At 40.8% G+C, this 18,052-nt stretch overlaps 1 protein-coding gene across 1 annotated transcript; it reads right to left on the bottom strand.

Moving 5' to 3' along the window:
- Window positions 1-202: 202 nt before the first annotated feature.
- papss1 (3'-phosphoadenosine 5'-phosphosulfate synthase 1) lies at window positions 203-17,784 on the bottom strand. The gene is made up of 12 exons (XM_084561086.1): window positions 17,437-17,784; window positions 16,664-16,778; window positions 16,346-16,581; window positions 15,782-15,920; window positions 15,080-15,198; window positions 14,647-14,760; window positions 14,335-14,446; window positions 11,848-12,053; window positions 6,455-6,590; window positions 5,819-6,087; window positions 4,467-4,696; window positions 203-1,303 (listed from the first exon to the last, which is right to left on the bottom strand). Exons 1-12 carry the CDS (start codon window positions 17,494-17,496, stop codon window positions 1,165-1,167), a joined length of 1,875 nt encoding a protein of 624 aa, XP_084417212.1. The 5' UTR covers window positions 17,497-17,784; the 3' UTR covers window positions 203-1,164.
- Between the last annotated feature and the right edge of the window lie 268 nt (window positions 17,785-18,052).

Below are 18,052 nucleotides of genomic sequence, written 5' to 3'. Positions count from 1 at the left end.
AAAGACGACATCTCATCAGCGCAACTTTGTAAAGCACAGTCAGTTCAGAGTGGAATTCTTAGAGGATATGTTATGAATTTAAAACTCTTTGGTGTGCTTCAAAAGAAAAAATAACACACATACCGTGCAGTGTGTGTGTGTGTGTGTGTGTGACAAAGATTAGAGAAAAGCAAAGTAAACAAATCGTTTTTTTTTTTTTTGATAAAAATGGTTTATTGGACAAGGGAGATTACAAATCTGATTCCTCAGTAACCTTCAACTATTTGATTATACAGGCCGACTCTTTAAAACAAATTACCACATGGAAAATATTAGCAGATCATAAGAAGGAAGGAAAAAAAAAATAATACAAATGATGAAAAAGTAACAAACTACCAAGAGGTTGAAGCACAGAAGCTACATGCACAACACAGTTAAAAAAAAAGAGACAATGTTAGGAGAGAATAAATATAAAAGGCTGTTTGAAATGTTTATGAGGGTTGCATATCTCAATAAAAACATCTTACATGCTGATCTGTTTTGCAGAAATTTCTTGACCGTTTCAGTGCAATAATACGTCAGGTGGGACAAAAAGCAGGTTGGTGTGTGTCCTAATGCAAACAAGACATCGTGTGAGTTGATTTCTCTGAAGACCAAGGCACTCAGCTTTCACTCCAAATACTTCGGTACCACGGCCACTTGCACAAACACGGCATAAAGCAACTTGTGTTGGGGTTCAGACACGGCCGTTTCAATCTGGATTTCACTTAAACTCAACGTTCATTCCTGAATATTAAAGCGCTGCTCAACAGTACTTTCCATACAGGTCACCATGAGTCGTCTTGAACTTTATATTTTTAAATAATTTTGTAACCAGTCATCTGAATACACTGTCATAATGTTAGTGAGAACATCTACGTTGGAAAACTTTACCCTACAGTTCACCTTTGCTATTATATTTCACAGAGTAGAGTTAAATGAAGCACGTACAGCTAAAACAGAACCATTAAAAACAACTGAGATCAGTCCAGTGACTGACAGTTCAGCGTAAAAGTGACACAGACACAAGCCAGAGCGAGGGTTTTTGACAGAGGTGAGTGAGTGGTCCCCACATTCATCATTTTAAACATCAGTAGAAACCACTGTGTTCCCATGTTTTTTTTTCTTTCATCTTGGACTCAACCTTTAGGCCTTCTCCAGTGACTTATAGTATTCTTTCAACACAGCCCAGGCCTTCGGCGCCATGAAGCCATCAGGAGGGTTCTCCCCCTCGCGAGCCATCTTGCGCATGCGCGTCCCTGAGATGAAATCATAATCTTGATGGCTGAAATCAAAAGAGAGGGATGAAGAGTGAGAGAGGAAGAGGGGTTTTTGGAGACAGACATATTTCGGTCAATGAGCAGATGTTTATCAGCAGCACAGCCGACCAGAGCCAAGAATCAGCTGGATCAAGGAGCAGGCCAGTTAACATTTCTGCAAACCAAAATGAAGCTCTTACACACTATCTTATGACACACTCCACCCTGAGAAATGGGACACGATGATTGTTTGCGTGTGAGAATATGTTACTCAACAACATTTCATATGCTGACCACCATTTCTCACGATTAAACACTTCTCCGAAATCACTCGAAGGCAAGAGAGTCAGCGTCATAATTCAGCATGCCACGGCAGATGTGCGTGGAAAGTGAGGCCAGTACAACCGACTGGTAACTCAAACATCTACATGTTGACAATCAGCCACAACATTAAAACCATCTGTCTATAGCTGTGTAGGTCTCCCGTTTGCCTCCAAAACAGTCCTGACTCATCAGAGAATGGACACAATGGACCATTCTGTCCAATGGTGTCTGGCACAAGGACGTTGGTAGTGGACCTTTAGGTCCTGTTGGTTAAGGGGAGGAGTCTCTGTGGATCAGGCTTGTTTCAGCGCATCCCACAGATACATGATCAGTTTGGGATCTTTTTGTTTGGAGGTCAGGTCAGGTGCTATTTGTCATGTTTTTGAGTTGATCCTCAGCAGTCTCCGTGGTGTGGCAGGCCACATTGTCCTGCTGGGTTAGGCCACTGTGTGCTCTTGCTATAGGGTGAGGGTGCCTGTTCAACACCTCTTAGGTACTTGTCCAAAAATACAAAGTTCATAATGATGATTTCCTTAGTGGGACATCAGCTGTAAGAAATTAAGCATTTTTCATCGTTTAAATGAGTCCTTCATATCCCAAGTGGAGGCAGTGGAAGCAATTTGTACAAACAACATTTGAACAAACACTAGCATGCCACGTTTTCAGCTAACGTCCAGGCAGCTTACTTACGTATTCAGCAGCAAATGAGAAATGTAATTTATTTGTTTACTTCACTCTATTCACCAGCTGGGCAATAATGTCATCTATCATTTAGTGCAGAGTTGCTAGTCATGCCTGCCGAGGCCAAAACCAACGATATGAGAGCAGCCAGAGTCAACAACTGAAATTCACTATAAAGCTCCGTAAAGAGGATTTTGGTGATAAGATAATAAAAATATTCATTACTGCTGCTTTAAGTCAGAACATGTACTTGTCAGTGGACATGTACTTTGTACATTTAAGAAATCCAAGACAGATTTAAGCTTACATGATTCATTTGTTTTGGATATTTAAACCAGTTCTTTAAGGTGATGCACATAACTCCACACATATATCTGAATTAATTGGTATTGGAATCCAAGTACGGTGTTTTTAATGACACTTTACACTCACTGGAAGACAACAGAAGCCATTTTAAAAAAGAAAAACGAGGACTTAATCTATAGGCAGAAAATGGTTTGGGGCCTTTGTGTATTAATGTCTGTGACATCCTAACCTTTGTTGTTAAATGCAACCTTGTCTGATTCTAATAGATTTTTAGACTAATACATGATAAACGCACATTAAAACTACTTTATGAACTGACACGTTGCTACTTCAAACAGGTTTAAAACACTAAACTAAAAAGCTGCCTGCATATAGGTGTCCGGATACTTATGATCTATTTCAGCTATTCTGACATCTTCCTCCTCCTCTTTTCATGACAGACTGCTTTTCACTGAGTTCACCTGGTTCAGAAAAGGTATGAACACATTAAAGTGAAGCAAGCAGCCAAGGACAATCACCATCTGAGACCAAGCTGAGCGGAGCTCTGGCTCAAGTTCATCACGTCTTCACCATCCTTATTTTGCCCTCGTTTATAAATTACTGTAAGGGATAATCAAGACCATTTTAAACATCTTGTTAGCAGACATATACACGTCTCTGCCCTGAGCTCACATCCACAGTGTCAGAATCATGCTATTGAAGGAGTAAAATGTCTAATTGTTATCACATGAAAGAGCTCATCTCGTGGCTTTGAAACGTTAAGAATCTGTGAGGAAGAAGATCTCAAAGTTCCCTTGGCGCAAGGTGAAGCAGCTCCAGGCAAATTCTTCCGAGGACAGTTTTATACAGTGTCAAATTAGAAACAGCCTGCTGTGATCGGAGCCATCGTGCTTCAGAGAGAGACTGAGGGTTATCGTGATTAAGCTGAGCATCCATATTCCTCCTGAAATCTGGCAAGGCCGGCCTGACTGAGAGAATGGAATGCAATAGATCTAACTGAGTGACGACTACAGACTGAAATCCAGTGCTGTTGAATTTGCTCCTTAAAAATAGCCTTCAAATAATAAATGAAATGAGATTAAATATAAAAAAGGTGTGGTGCATTCTGCTGGAGGGAGTGACTTAGTGACTATGTAATACAACAGAGATTTTCCTCTTAAAAACCGATAATGTGTTTAAAACACAAAGTAAACAGTTTGCTATGTCACTTCAAAGCCAAGGAAAGCTAAACAAATGCTATTTCTAGCAGCACTTCTAGCAGTTTTCTCACAGCAGAACGAGATGTCCCTGATCAACAGTTCACTTTGGGCTTAACAGCGTATGCATCATGGAAAACAAAGCAAATTTTTTCATTAGTTTGGCCATATTTAGTTTTAGCATTGCTGGCTCAACATAGCTACAGTTGCATAAGCTGATGGAGGAGGCTGCATCAAACCTCCAGGAAACTGCATGATTTTTGTTAGTCGTCATGTGCAGTGTCCACACACAGACTTTAATTAATAGCAGGTTTCTGTAATTCTGAGCAACATCAAAGCTCACACTAATCCACAAAACCTTTTAACTGAGCAAGAAAGAAAAACAATTGCTGCTATTCTTGGCATGGCATTTTCTGCAGATAGAAGAGAAGAAAGAAAGAAAATAACTGATGAAAGGGAATTTCTTTGTAAATAAGACAAGCCTAATGAGTAATTAATTTAGAGAATATACCATAACTTCTGTTTAGACTGCTCGTGTAATTGGGCTAAATGTGAGGTATTACTCTGGACTGAGTATACGAATAAGCCTTTTAATTAAGTGTGACTGAGCATAATAAATAAACTTAAAAAGTATGGGAAACCAAATGGGGGCAAGGTTTATATAACATAAACATGTACTTACTTTTTGGGCTCATAAAAGTCCATTGCTCTTTTGACCTTGTTGTAAGCAGCGACCTTAAAGGGTACAATCTCAAGTGTGATGAGGCCTGGCGCCATGGTGAGGACTTTGGCTCCATGAGTGGGCTCGTACAGGTCCTTTCCAGTGTCGGGGTGGGGCATGCCCGCAGGGTCACGGCCCACAATATAGAAGTTGGCCCCAGCCACCATTCGTGCTCTGCAATGCCACTGGACCTGTGGACAAGGAGTACAAAGAAAAAAATGTTTATTAAGCAGAAATTAAGGGAAGATATTAAGTTATGCTGCAACGGTTAATAATAATGTCAACATGCTAATGTTAACATTGATAACATGGTGACAGCTGTGGCTGGAACTCCCAGTTGTATGTGTGTGTACTTGTGTGAGCGAATGGGTCGACGTGTCGCTGTAACTGTAAAGTGCTTTCAGTACCAATAGGTAGAAAATGGCTTTATAAATACAAGGCAGTTTACCACCTCAAAGGAGCCCCGAATAAAATTTAGCATGCTACCTATGAGCCATAACTTTACTATTTTAACTTTTTAGCCGACCTAAACTACCTCCACATAAGTTCAGCCGGCCAGCCTTGAACAATTGCTCTCTTTAGGGACCATAAGCACTGAGGCTCTTTTTCTGTTCCTCATTATCAATAATTGTTTAATCCACACATCAATCCTTGACAATTACTAATACTACTGCCATTAGGTCTGTGCCCATGTAGCCTGCACACTTCAGCATCTGTGATTTTTAGATTAGACTTACAAAAGTGGTTTCAGCTCAAGGCAGACCTCGCTAAAGAACATTCTGTAAACATTAACGCTGGAGAGGAAGTTCTATTATTTGAGTGGCATGCAGACCAAGGGTGTATGTTGTATTTAATGGGGGAACAAGGGCTGAGCTATGATACTAACGCTGGGAGTGCGCCTAGCTCTCAAAACCTCCCATTCAGTTACAAACTGAATAAATTCACTGCCTGACATCCACCAGCCTACAATCTGCTCTCAATAATTTGCACCATAGCTTTCCCATTATCATAAGTGAATGATTAAAAGATTCCCAGCTACACAGCTACGCTCAGTCACACAGAGAGGTTTGTGTATGGCATGGAAACACTGAACAGAGTGTCTCAAGACAATTGTAAATCCCCTTTCCTGACATTTTTTACTCTCAGAAATTTGCAGACAAAGTGTGTGACAATCCTCTTCCCTGTGTGCCTGTCGTCGTTATTCAGTGCTTCAGCCACACTGTTCTCTGTCACTTTTGAAGAAAACACAATGCCTTTGTTTCAAGAAACCTCAAACATGCAACTGCAAATACAACATTCTTGATAATCATTACCTCAGTTGGCCCTGCATACATCATGGGTGAGGGAAAAATAGCAACAATAGTGGTGTCTGGATTCAGGACGCCCTCTTCCAGCACAGCAGCGTGTTGCTTCATTCTCCAAGGCAGCGGCACGTCATCGTCTTTGGTCCAACCGCCCAGTGGATGGAGCAGCAGAACGGGCCGGCGATAGCCTCGCTCGATGAGGCGCTTGTGGGTGTCCTGCATCAGAAGAGCGTGGCCGTTGTGGACTGGGTTGCGGAGCTGGAAGGCAAATACGGCATCTAAATGGAGAGAAATGAGAAGAAAGGTTTGTTGAACTGCAACCAAGCACATCTGCATACATTTGTACAAGACAAACAAAGTGCCACAAAGTACCCAGAGATAATCAAACTGCTAAGTGCCTAACCTCTGGAACCACATACAATCTGTCTCATTGGTAAAGAGCTGAATCAAGCCTCCCTATCACAACTTGCAAATGTTTTCTTAACAAAGAAGAGAAGAACTGAAGTGAGGGTACTACCATAGTTCTCCTGTCCTTACAAAGGGTAAATGTTGGAAGTTTAAAATTACATTGGTGTCTCGGTTTTTGGATCAAGATTTTAATTTTGGCTTTACAATAAACTACAGTAAACTTGTTGTTATAGATACCTGCATTCATTTCTTTAAACTTCTGTTTGAGCTCAGTGGGTGTCAGTCGGTACTGGTCGAGTCCATCATTCCAGTAGATCCTGTCCAGAACCTGCAGGTCTCCACCAACCAGCCAGTCCCCACTTTCCATCACCATCTGAAATAGGAGGGGAAAAATGAACATGACATTGAACACAACTCAGACCTAATCCAGACTTAAGACAGTATGGTCCTTTAAAAATTCACCGTGCTGGAACCAGGCCAGCGTGAATTCTAATAAAACCCCAGAGTTATTACCCGGTTGAAACAGGGACACAGCAGCATAAATCAACGTCTCAGTGTGTCGTTAAACAGCCAACAAAACCCTGGTATGCCTTCCCTTCTGCATTTGGTCACAACTGCTACCTTAATTTCAATAACAGCGCACAGACAAAATCAGATTGTATTCCACAATAAAAACCTGGTGATGAGCTCATGACCACATTGGAGAGAAATTTTCCCCTCATGAGATTCATCCAACAATGTCACCAGAGTGCTCAAGATCCAGGCAAAGGCTGCTATTGTTTCAGGCAGTATCTTTTGCCTGCCTCCTGTGGCACTTACGAGACTGTAGCTAGAGTTACTGAAAACACTGGCCTGTGCGATGTTAACGTGATACAAAGTGACAAATTACTACAGGGTAGGTCGTAAAAGAAGAGGCTCAGCTCCAGCACTGAAACTGAGAGAACTTAAAAAGCCAGTAAATGAAATCAAAAGGATAGTCGGGGAGTACACAAAAAAGAAAAATACTAATTTATGTCACTTATGTTGTTGACATGTAATTTATCAAATGAATACCATTGGATAGCCATACTTTACAAACGGATTGATTTCTGTTTGATCTGGCAAACTATACATAAAAATCTGAGTGTTGTCAGGAGCGGAGGTGTCTATGAGATGCGATCAACAACCATTTGGCTGCGGCTGTTATGAGAAAATTCTTTTAGGGTCATGTTGTGCTTCGTTTTCCACACTCTACTTCATCCAACCACTCCACTGCGGGTCTGATAGCAGTTATGAAAGATGCTTGAGACTGTTATTCTTTATAAACATCAACAGCATAGACAAGTCGCCACAGATTTTCCCAACGTAAGTGAATGGAAAATATACAAATTAACCAAAGGAACAGGCCTACGCCTACATATGCGCTCCACTGAATCAAGTGTCCCACGACTTCACATGTGGAAAGGGGCCTAGCCAAATAAACAGCCACTACACCATAGCTTCCGATGAAGGGGGCTCCTGTCTGACTGACAGACAGGTAAACAGGAAAAAGTGGATTAACTACATGTTATGTGGGGCAGGTCATTTCTAGCCGAAAAGAGACGGGATAATAATGTTGTAGCTATCAGTGCAGCGACGTGTTGACAGACTGGCTCCGGTGCAGGGAGTTAAACATACACTTATCTATACATACACACACTTTAATGAGTGAGACACTAATCAGAACAGCCTGAACACACACGCAAAGTTCAAGCTTATATACAGTCTATGGGTTGATGTGGATAAAGACGAACAATAGTAAAAATAAAGAGCAAGCGGCATGTTTAAAGCCAGAATTGAGACATCAGGTGTTGACAATGAAGAAAATGGTAGAATTCATAAAACAAGTACAATGCCTGGCCAAAGAAAAAAGGCCACACACCACATTTTGCTGGGCCGCCTTGAGCTTTGATTACAGCACGCATTAACTGCGGCCTTGTTTTGATAAGCTTCTGCAATGTCACAAGATTTATTTCCATCCAGATTTATTTCCATTCGTTTTTCACCAAGATCTTGTATTGATGATGGGAGAGTCAGACCACTGCCAAAGCCTTCTCCAGCACATCCCAAAGATTCTCAATGGGGTTAACATCTGGACTCTGTGGTGGCCAATCCATGTGTGAAAATGATGTCTCATGCTAGCCGAACCGCTCTTTCACAATTTGAGCCAGACGAATCCTGGCATTGCCATCTTGGAATATGTCCGTGCCATCAGGGAAGAAAAAAATTCACTGATGGAATAACCTGGTCGTTCAGTATATTCAGGTAGTCAGCTGACCTCTTTCTTTGGACACATAATGTTGCTGAACCTAGACCTGAGCAACTGCAGCAACCCCAGATCATAGCACTGCCCCCACAGGCTTGTACAGTAGACACTGTCCTTCCAGTTTTTAATAATGCGTTGGACAGTTCTTAACCTAGTTTTAGTAGTTTCTGCTATCTCCTTAGATATTTTCTCTAAGCTTTTGGCTAGACAGTGTAGTTTCTAATGTAACTGGAAACACATTACCACATTTGACCAAAAAATGATTTCCACTAAAATAAAAAAAAAAAGACTGCCAACTTTGCTGAAATGCTGAGACAGCTGTTATCTTGTGCTCAAGTGATTTAACCAGATTTTCAGCAGCAAAAAGTTTTAACATGACTCTGCAAGTCTGACACTAGAGAGTGATAATCATCATTTATCACAAAGGTTACTTTTAGGGTTGTGGCAAAACGTTTTCCAATATATCAACTGCACTAATCCAGAAAACAAGGAGAATATAAAATGAGTCAGACATGCAACTTTTCACAGCCACTTTGCACTATTAGTTCACACAGATGAAATATAAAAAGGCAATCTCACATCTATCTTTGTCAGCGACGCCAGACAGTTCCGTTCTATTCCAACAACAATCCAATGCCACTTTCCGCAGGGTGTGCAGTATCATTTCAGGACATTATCTCTCCGCAGTCTACCTGAACCCCACAGCGGTCGATAGCAGACAGATGGAAACAATTCAAGGGTATATTTGGAAAAGGGCTGGGTGAGCGGAAAGGTGGAAGCTGGCAGTTGAGAAGTACAATCTCAAACACATTATGGTGGAGGCTGAGCAAGAGACTCCCAATCCAAATATAACACCTGCAAAACGAGGTTGGACCAGGAAGATCAAGTGATTACACTGGGCATCCTGACAGACTGTGAGAAAAGCTCCACTCCTTCACCTATTCAGTCTTTCCATAAGCAATGTGAAAGGCCAGCTGGGATCTGTGTTCTATCAGCACCGAATCCTGGGAGGCAGTTTGCTTTCACATGCTACGAGTGTTTATCACATAGCACTCCGAGACAGACAGTCTGGAGCTCTGCAGATGCTGTTCAGGATTTTGCCAAGACGGAGTTCTATACAACTACATATTTAAACAACCTGAGAGTTGTGTCTGTGCTAAATGTTATGCGAGTTACTCAATATGGTTAATCACCTTAATAGGGTTCAGTTAAAAACATAGACGTACACTAATAAGTCACAACATTAAAACCACTAACAGGAGAAGTAAATAACATTGACCATCCTGTCACAATTCAATGTTCTGCTGGTAAACTTTTGGACCTGCCATTCGTGTAGATGTTACTTAGACATGTACCACCTACCTAAACCAGACCAGACACCCCCACCCCATAGCAATGAGACTCCTTGATAGCAGCAGCCATCCCCAGCAGGATGCAGCCTGACACAGGAACATATACAAAACTGGTTTAGGAACAACTCAAAAAAAAACATGAAAAACAGGTCAAGGTGTTGACCTGGCCTCCAAATTCACTAGATCCCAAACTGATCTGTGGGACGCACTGGAACAAGCCTGATCCACAGAGGCTCCTCCCCTCAACCCAAAGACCCCCACTAACAACATAGGACACCCTCAGAAGGTCCATGTCCATTCTCTGATGAGTCACACCTGTTCTGGAGGCACAAGGGAGACCTACACAATATTAGGAAGGTGGTCATAATGTTATGCCTGATCAGTGTATATCAGCTGTTTTGAGTTACAACAGTCCCAAACCTACGACTCTTCCCACTGATGGGGGCTCTGTTGGTGTTTGTTGATGAGATATTATTTGTGGCTGTGGGATATTCAGCCTGTCACTGCTAATGCTAGCAGGACAGCTGTTGGTAAATGTAAGGCTGATCTCTTGTCAACACAAGAAGAAAGAATTAGAGGGAACACTTTAGTCCATGTGACGTCAGTACCAGCTGTAAGAGACAGTGTTTATTTTTTTAAATATGCATTTAAGAGGAGTCCAGGTAGAGCCCTTTTTTCATTTTCCCATTAAAGAACAGTAGCAGTAGTCTGGAAATGGAAACTGGAAATGTGTTTAAAATTTACCCTACTGTGCACTTTCCACATTTTACATTTCATAAATTAAATAACAATGTTGCTAGCTTGTTGACTGTGGAAGAAATCGAGTTTAATCCAATCAATTCTGGCCGCTCTTGTCCCAGGCCTTTCACCTGCCTCCTGTGGCATTCATGACAGGTAGTTACTGGAAACACTGGTCTGTGTGATGTTAATGTGACACAAAGTGACAATTCTGTAGAAGAATAGGCGAAGAAAGAGAAGCACAGCTCCAGCACTGAAACTGGGAGGACTCAAAAAAAGGCCACGGATGAAACTGATAAAAAAGACAAATCCATTCATGTTACTTATATTGATGACATGTAATGTATCATGTGAAAACTCTTTGATATCCATACTTTACAAATATACTCATTTTTAGTTTGATCTGGAAAACTCTTCATGAAAATAAGATTTATGTCAGTAGCAGAGGTGTCTCAGCAATATGATCAATAAACACATAGCTACGATGAAAGAAATGTTCAGGACCACGTTGTGATTTGTTTTCCACGCTGTAATTAATCCAATCTGTCTACTGCTGGCCTATGAGGAGTCATGACAGATGCTTAACGGTCTTATTCTTTGGACAGATCAACAGCACAGACAAGTCACAACTGATATTTGTACTACAAGTGAATGGAAAATACAACATCTATGTGGATATATCCAAAAAGGAGGCATACACACACAATATGTGTTCTGATTTAATAGTTTGTAACGAAAGTGCCCCAGCCACCCCAGCTATAGAGTATTTACACTCCTACCATCTGACCCACACACGAACCAGCAGGTTCAGGGACAGTTTTTACCCACAAGCCATCAGGCTACTGAACAGCTAAATTGATAAAAGTTAACACACATGCACATTTTCACTTTATTCTGTTTCTATATACTTACTTTATTTAGCCAAATATCTTCTTTTATTATCTCTTTCATGTTTTTTTATTTATTGTATTTTGCTTCTACCCTTACCAGGACTAAACGGGTATAGAAGATGAATGAATGAATGAATGAATGAATGAATGAATGTATTTTGCTTCAGTGAAGTTGAGTAGGCTTAATGCACCAAGAATGTCATTACTGGTAATGATGTTACATTGTATTTAACAATAAAGAATCTTGAATCTCACATCAATTTCACATATGAAAGAATCAACCCAGGGTTGGGAAGGAAATCATTGTTATTAGCCCGCCCTTCTATGGCGAGTAAAATTGCGAGCACATCTCTCTTCGGCACTGACCTTGATGTAAGGGTGGTCCTTGCAGGTGGTGCCCCACTGCCGAGCACAGCGCTCTTCTTTTCGGTGCTCATAAAACTCAGGGTTACGAAGGATGGCCACTCGTCTGCCTTCGTAAACAAGAGCCACAGCGGTCACGCCATCCAAACGCTCTTTATCGGCTGTTGACAACGGCAGCACCACAGGCACTGACAGGTTGATTACACCACCTATAGAGCGAGAAGGTGCATTTATGCAGAAAGAAATTACATCTACTCAATATTATTGATATTTTTTGCTGAACATTTGCCAAAAATCTCAAACACTGAGCACACATTACGATGTACCAAAACCCAACGTGACATCCAGCAGAGTCCAAAATGCATTAAAATCTCTAACCTTTCTGACAAATATCAGCACTGTGAAGCACTGGGTGCCTTTTTATTTATATCATGCTCATACAAGGGCATGCAATACAAAGTGACAATTCTGTAGAAGAATAGGCAGTAAGAGAAGCACTGAAACTGGGAGGACTCAGAAAAGGCCACAAATGAAACTGATAAAAAAAGACAAATCCATCCATGTCACTTATACTGATGACATGTAATGTATCATGTCAAAACTCTTTCATATCCATACTTTATGAATTGACTATTTGTGAAGTGTCCTGTGCTATTCCACTCATGGTCAGTTGGTGGCAATAAGATACCAATGAATGAACCAATGTACCAACAAAGGCAGTGAAGAACATGACTGCCATTTTTTTTTATCAGTTCTTTAAATAATTAGGAAACAAAAATTCTATTTTAGGCATACATTTGATGTGTTCTGGTCAGCAGCAATGTATGTAGAGTAGTGGGACCCCTAACACAAAAAAATACTCAGAGCTCCAATTGCCAACAAAAGTATTGAATTATAGGTCTGAATACCTTTGAACTTTGAAACTGTAAATTACACAGCAAATTAAAAATAATTTTACTAAAAAATGTGCAATGGAGAGACACTAAGATGAGACATCAAACAAAAGACACGAAAGATTAAAATGTCCAAAGGTCTGGTATACGCAACAACACAACATAACCATTCCTGTAACATATCATGTGGTAAGCCTTCAGGCTAAATGTGGAATATATGGCTAAACCTCAGGCTACAGTGAATCTTCACAGCTGCAATTTAAGAAGCTCCAGAAGGAAAATGCCCTTACACTACAATGAAGTTTGACCCTTTCTCATTTCTCCACATAACCTGTGCGGTGACGGCGTTCTTGTGGCGCGCTCGTTTTGCCATCCAGGTTGATGAAAACGTCGTGACCAGCACGCTTTTCACATCACATCAAATCAAATCCTGTGGAGACAGGAGGGGGCGCTGGCTGCCGCTGCACCCACCTCCCACTGGACCCTTCTCTGGTCCCCTCTGTCACAGCACAGAGCTTACAGCTGGTTCCAATAAAAACCTCACACAAGAATGCCAAATGTCCGAACAAGGCAGACAGATTCTTGAATTTGGATTCCTGCAAATTCTGCCGAACTATGTGATCAGTGAAACCTTCAGTTTTATGCTTCCCTAACAGTTTCAGCATTATAGTGTCGCTATCAATCCTTTTACTGTCAAATCTCCTGGAGGGAAGTGAAAGTGGAGAAATGGTGGTGTGTGGTGTCAATCCATAAAGTAGCTTCTTTCTCTACGTCCAGATTTATTTGTCATATTTTGTTCTACACTGTTCAAACAGCTGTTACACACACAAAATGTATAAACTGAATACATGTTATGTTAATGGTCATTCATTTTATGCATATTCCATTGTAGTGTTTGTGTTTCCAACTAAATATTTTATATCACAACGCAGAATTGAGGTTTAAGTAGTCACATCTTTCATTATTTCAAACTGCATGAGAAATTGCTGTACTCACGCCGAGAGACTCTACACCAAGTGCGTATTAATTTTCAGACGCTGCCATAAAAAGAAGGAATTCCTTAGTAGCAAATGAAACCCTTCATTCTTCAAAGCCTGCATGTTGATCAAACTTCCTCCATGTTTTATCGATGCCATTCTGCCACCACAGTTAAATCATATGTCATGGTATTGCAGCTTGCAGGGACACATGCAGGAAGTACTTGTTCATCTAATTTAATGCTCAATTTAATCCAAGTTGTGTTCTGGGGTATAATGAAAAAAGAAATACAAGGAGTAGCGGCTAAGAGAGGGTTCAGCAGAGAAAATTAAAACAGCACTGAAAATGTTGACACAACATTTTTGAGTTAACTATTTTGATAGTCTAATAAAGAAGGCTGATCTTACTCAGTTTATTGTATATTTGCAGGATGGTTGCTCCAGAAATTGTTGTAAAAATGCAATAATAAGTGCAACTCAGTACTGACAATGTCCCAATAGAAGGACATTTTTCTCAGAATCCATTTTGTGATCACTTAACTCCCCCTAGTGCCGAATGAACTGAAATGTTAGGATTATTTTCTATCTGTTAAAACAACTGATTTCATACAAAATCTTACCATCCAGCAGACAGTCAAAATGAAGACACTGCAAATACTCTCTCTCCCTCATAAAGCCATTCAGCGGAGTGGCCCAGCCTTCAGCCAGCACCTGCACCCACTGCATGTCCACCTGAGCATTAGATAGTCACATACAACAGGTTACATTTTGACCAGTAACTTAACATATATACGGTTCAAAACAGTGATTCTATCAGTGACTAGATAAATGACTACCAAGTAGTTCATATACAGCACAATCAAAGATTATCAATAGTTACCTTGCTTCATTTATCATTAAAATCTAGATTAACATCAAGATACTACAGTCACCTTCCCAATCTGCAAAGCAGGAAGAGTCTCTGCATCAGCCTTAGCCAGGTCCAGCTTATTCTCCTGAACGTAGAGCTCTTTCACTTCATATGAAGCATCAACAGGAACTATATCCTGTGGAAACATCAGAAAGTCAAATTAATATTTACAAATCATTAAAAACATCCTGCATCATGAAGGGGTCAGCAAAGGTTTACAAATCTCTAAAGGAACCTTAATTTATATGATAAAGGTACAGATGCGGTGGCATCAACATTCATACAAGTATGATGCTTACCTGCCCCCTAGTGGTCATTGGAAAACTTACAGCAGTGTGTTATGTATCAAGTCTGAACTTCAACACTGTGGCTTAATCTATGATTGTGGTGTTAAAGAGGACTGCTCTAATAACAAAAAGGAAATAAATGAAATAAAACAATATAACACCCCTCACCCTCTCCTGAAGCAGGTCAATAAGCTGTTGTATGCACTCATTCACACTGCAGGAGTCAGTCTTCAGCACCAGCTCTGGAGCCTCTGGCTTCTCATACTCAGAGTCAATGCCAGTGAAACCTGACAAGGAGAAAATTTAATGCAGCTCTGTTTACTATTCAAAATATTCTACTCCTGCCGATAACCAGTCTGCACTCAATTCCATTATATTCGCCAACCATGTCAACTATCTAATCGAGATGTAACCACATATAAATTTGGACGTCAACAGAAAATAAATAGAAATTATTATGTGACACAGTGTTGTAGAAAACAGCTTGGCATAAAAGGAACACACAAGGGCCAAGACTCTCCTCCAGAAATTACACAAAACACAGGTTACTTAGTGAAGACATAGAAAACTAAGCGCTGAACCACAATGTGATAAGAAGCACTTCCTCTAGCAGTGACGTGTCACTTTGTTACTATCATTTCTGTGTGATTGCAAGTGAGAATGAGTAACAACTGAACAAGGAGGAAATGATGGTGCTTTTATGTGACGAGAGTATGCTAGTAGCTGGTTTTATGGAGGCACTGCCGTTTGTTCATTCACGAGCTCCAACGTGCAACAGGATGTCGTTTATTATCTAATATAAAAGTTTTATATTAGATAAGTCAACACAGAGTTTAAATATGCAGTTCAGATAAATAAATCACAATCCACCTCTTATCTCCCCTGCTCTGGCTCTTTTGTACAGCCCCTTTACGTCCCTCCGCTCACATACGTCCAGTGGGGCATCCACAAAAACCTCAAAGAAAGGCAGCCCAGCAGCCTCATGGATCTTCCTGGCATTAAGGCGATCCTGAAGGACAATAATACGAAGAGAATTACAGCCCAATATTTAAGAAAAGATGGTACATTATTATGGCTGATTACGTTTGGGTTTTTTCTGCAGCTCGAGGATGTCACAGTGTGCAGCAAGTTAGGTTGCAATTCAGCAAGCTCTAATACAAAGTACAGACAGAAACAAAAAGAAACAACCCTAACCCAGCAATTTCAAAATGTATTGTTGGGGCTTGCACTATCAATGACATGAAATTTACAATACTGTAGATTACTAGGCTGTAAATCCTTCCAGTCAAGAAGAAAACTCTTCACAAAGGACCAGACTATATTTAAATATGTTTCAGTAAAGATCGTAAAAAAAAAAAAACAGAACAAGAGCCAAATATACGTCATTTGTTTCTCTCATTCAAACACTGATGCTCTCTTTGAAGAATCACTCACCCTGCTGTAGGGAGAGATGAAACTGGCTATGCAGACAAGCCCAGCATCAGCAAAAAGCCGGGCCACCTCAGCAATGCGCCTAATGTTCTCTTCACGGTCCTCTGGGCTGAAACCGAGGTTTTTGTTCAGTCCCTGACGGATGTTGTCTCCGTCCAGGGTGTAGCAGGGGATACCATGACAGACAAGGTACTCCTCCAGAGCCATGCTCACTGTGGTCTTCCCTGCACCGGACAAACCTTTACACCGAGAAAAACACGGTTGAGATGGAAAACATGCGATCACATGACTTTGTGTTCTTACTAACGTCTCGTAACTTACCACTCAGCCAAACGGTACATCCTCTGAATCCTCCTCTTGTGCCCACAACCTGCCCACGCTTGTTTCGGCTTACGTGATGAGCTTGATAGGTGACATTAGTTGCGCGTTGCATTCCCTGAAATGATTCATCATCAATAACCATTTTACCACAGCGCAGACTAGAGTGATATATTCAAAGTTCTTGTTTTTTTTTTCCCCCAACCAACAACCAAACCCATAAGGCACTTAGTTTGCCATTACACATGCCAAAGAGAGGCTTTTAATCATAACACTGGGGAACAATGGTTGAAAAACTAATAAAATTGTTATTATAATTTACATGAACCGGGTGTATGTTTGTGGTTACTGTGTTGATTGCTGTACTCAATATGAATACGTTGGCTGAGAAGAGCAATTTAACCATGACAACAGCATGTACCATGACAACAACTCTTGGCATATGTAAGCTGAATGAAAAGCACAAACCGTATTTTGATGACAATGATCCTGGAACAATGTTATCACGGCAGCAAGAGCATTAACGACATACTGCGTTGACTAAATTAACGTTAGCGGCTAACTCATTAGCCAATTTTCAGTCGAGGCGTTGCTAGGCTTTAAATGAGCTAACTGTGTGGAGTATAGCAGTGTATGCTAACAGTAACTATGCTAATTTAGCAGCTGGCCTGGCCTCGGCTAGCCCGGTTGCTCATTGGCATGTGGATAGGCGATGTATACGGAAATACTGAAACGTTGTGTTGAATAACATAACTTGGCCAAAACCGAAAACTCACCCAGTTCTCGGCTGCGTTACCTATCTTCTGTTTCTTATGCGAGTTGCCATGCGACTCCATTGCCTGCAGCAGTCAACGGTTGATTCAACCGGCTACCTCTTTTTAAAAAAAAAAAAATAACAGTAACACAAAACAACCACAAGCCTGTGGGCTCTTTGTTTACGAGCACAGGTAGTGCTTGATTTTTGAGCACAGGTATGGCCGGTGAATGGAGGTGTCCGGAGCCCAGGAGCCTGGCACAACACCCGGGAAGAGCCTTTCCGAGGAGCCACGTCACCGGCGACAGAGTGACGCATTTCCTCCGCCTGTGGTCGGTCGGCTAGAAACTGATCTGAAGTCAGTTTAGCTTCATATTTGACGACAAGCACTGTAAGATACTCGATGACTCAACCGATCTGAAACCTGTAGTTTGAAGGAAAAATCTAGTCTTCGAGAGGTATTAAAATATTATTTTTTCTTTTAATAAAACACGTTTTATTATTAAAAATATTTTATTATTATTACTGGCATGACATGAAATGTAACATTATGGCGTATTTATCATTTGTTAGTGATTAATAAAATTGCAAAAAAAAAAAAAAAAAAAAAAAAAGAATATTTCTTCCCATTATAAATG

This window comes from Chelon labrosus, assembly GCF_963514085.1.
Source record: "Chelon labrosus genome assembly, chromosome: 2".
Lineage (NCBI taxonomy): Eukaryota > Metazoa > Chordata > Actinopteri > Mugiliformes > Mugilidae > Chelon > Chelon labrosus.
The sequence above is the reverse complement of the archived record's forward strand: the minus strand, read 5'-3'. Positions and strand labels throughout refer to the sequence as shown.

Bases quoted from the DNA above. Each gene is read 5' to 3' on its own strand.
- papss1 (XM_084561086.1), bottom strand. From the start codon at position 17,496: ATGGAGTCGCATGGCAACTCGCATAAGAAACAGAAGATAGGTAACGCA. The intron at 15,199-15,781 runs GTGGATTGTGAT...TCTCCTTGTCAG, and splicing joins CAGAGCAGGGGAGATAAGAG to GTTTCACTGGCATTGACTCT. The intron at 1,304-4,466 runs GTAAGTACATGT...TTTTGATTTCAG, and splicing joins GACTTTTATGAGCCCAAAAA to CCATCAAGATTATGATTTCA.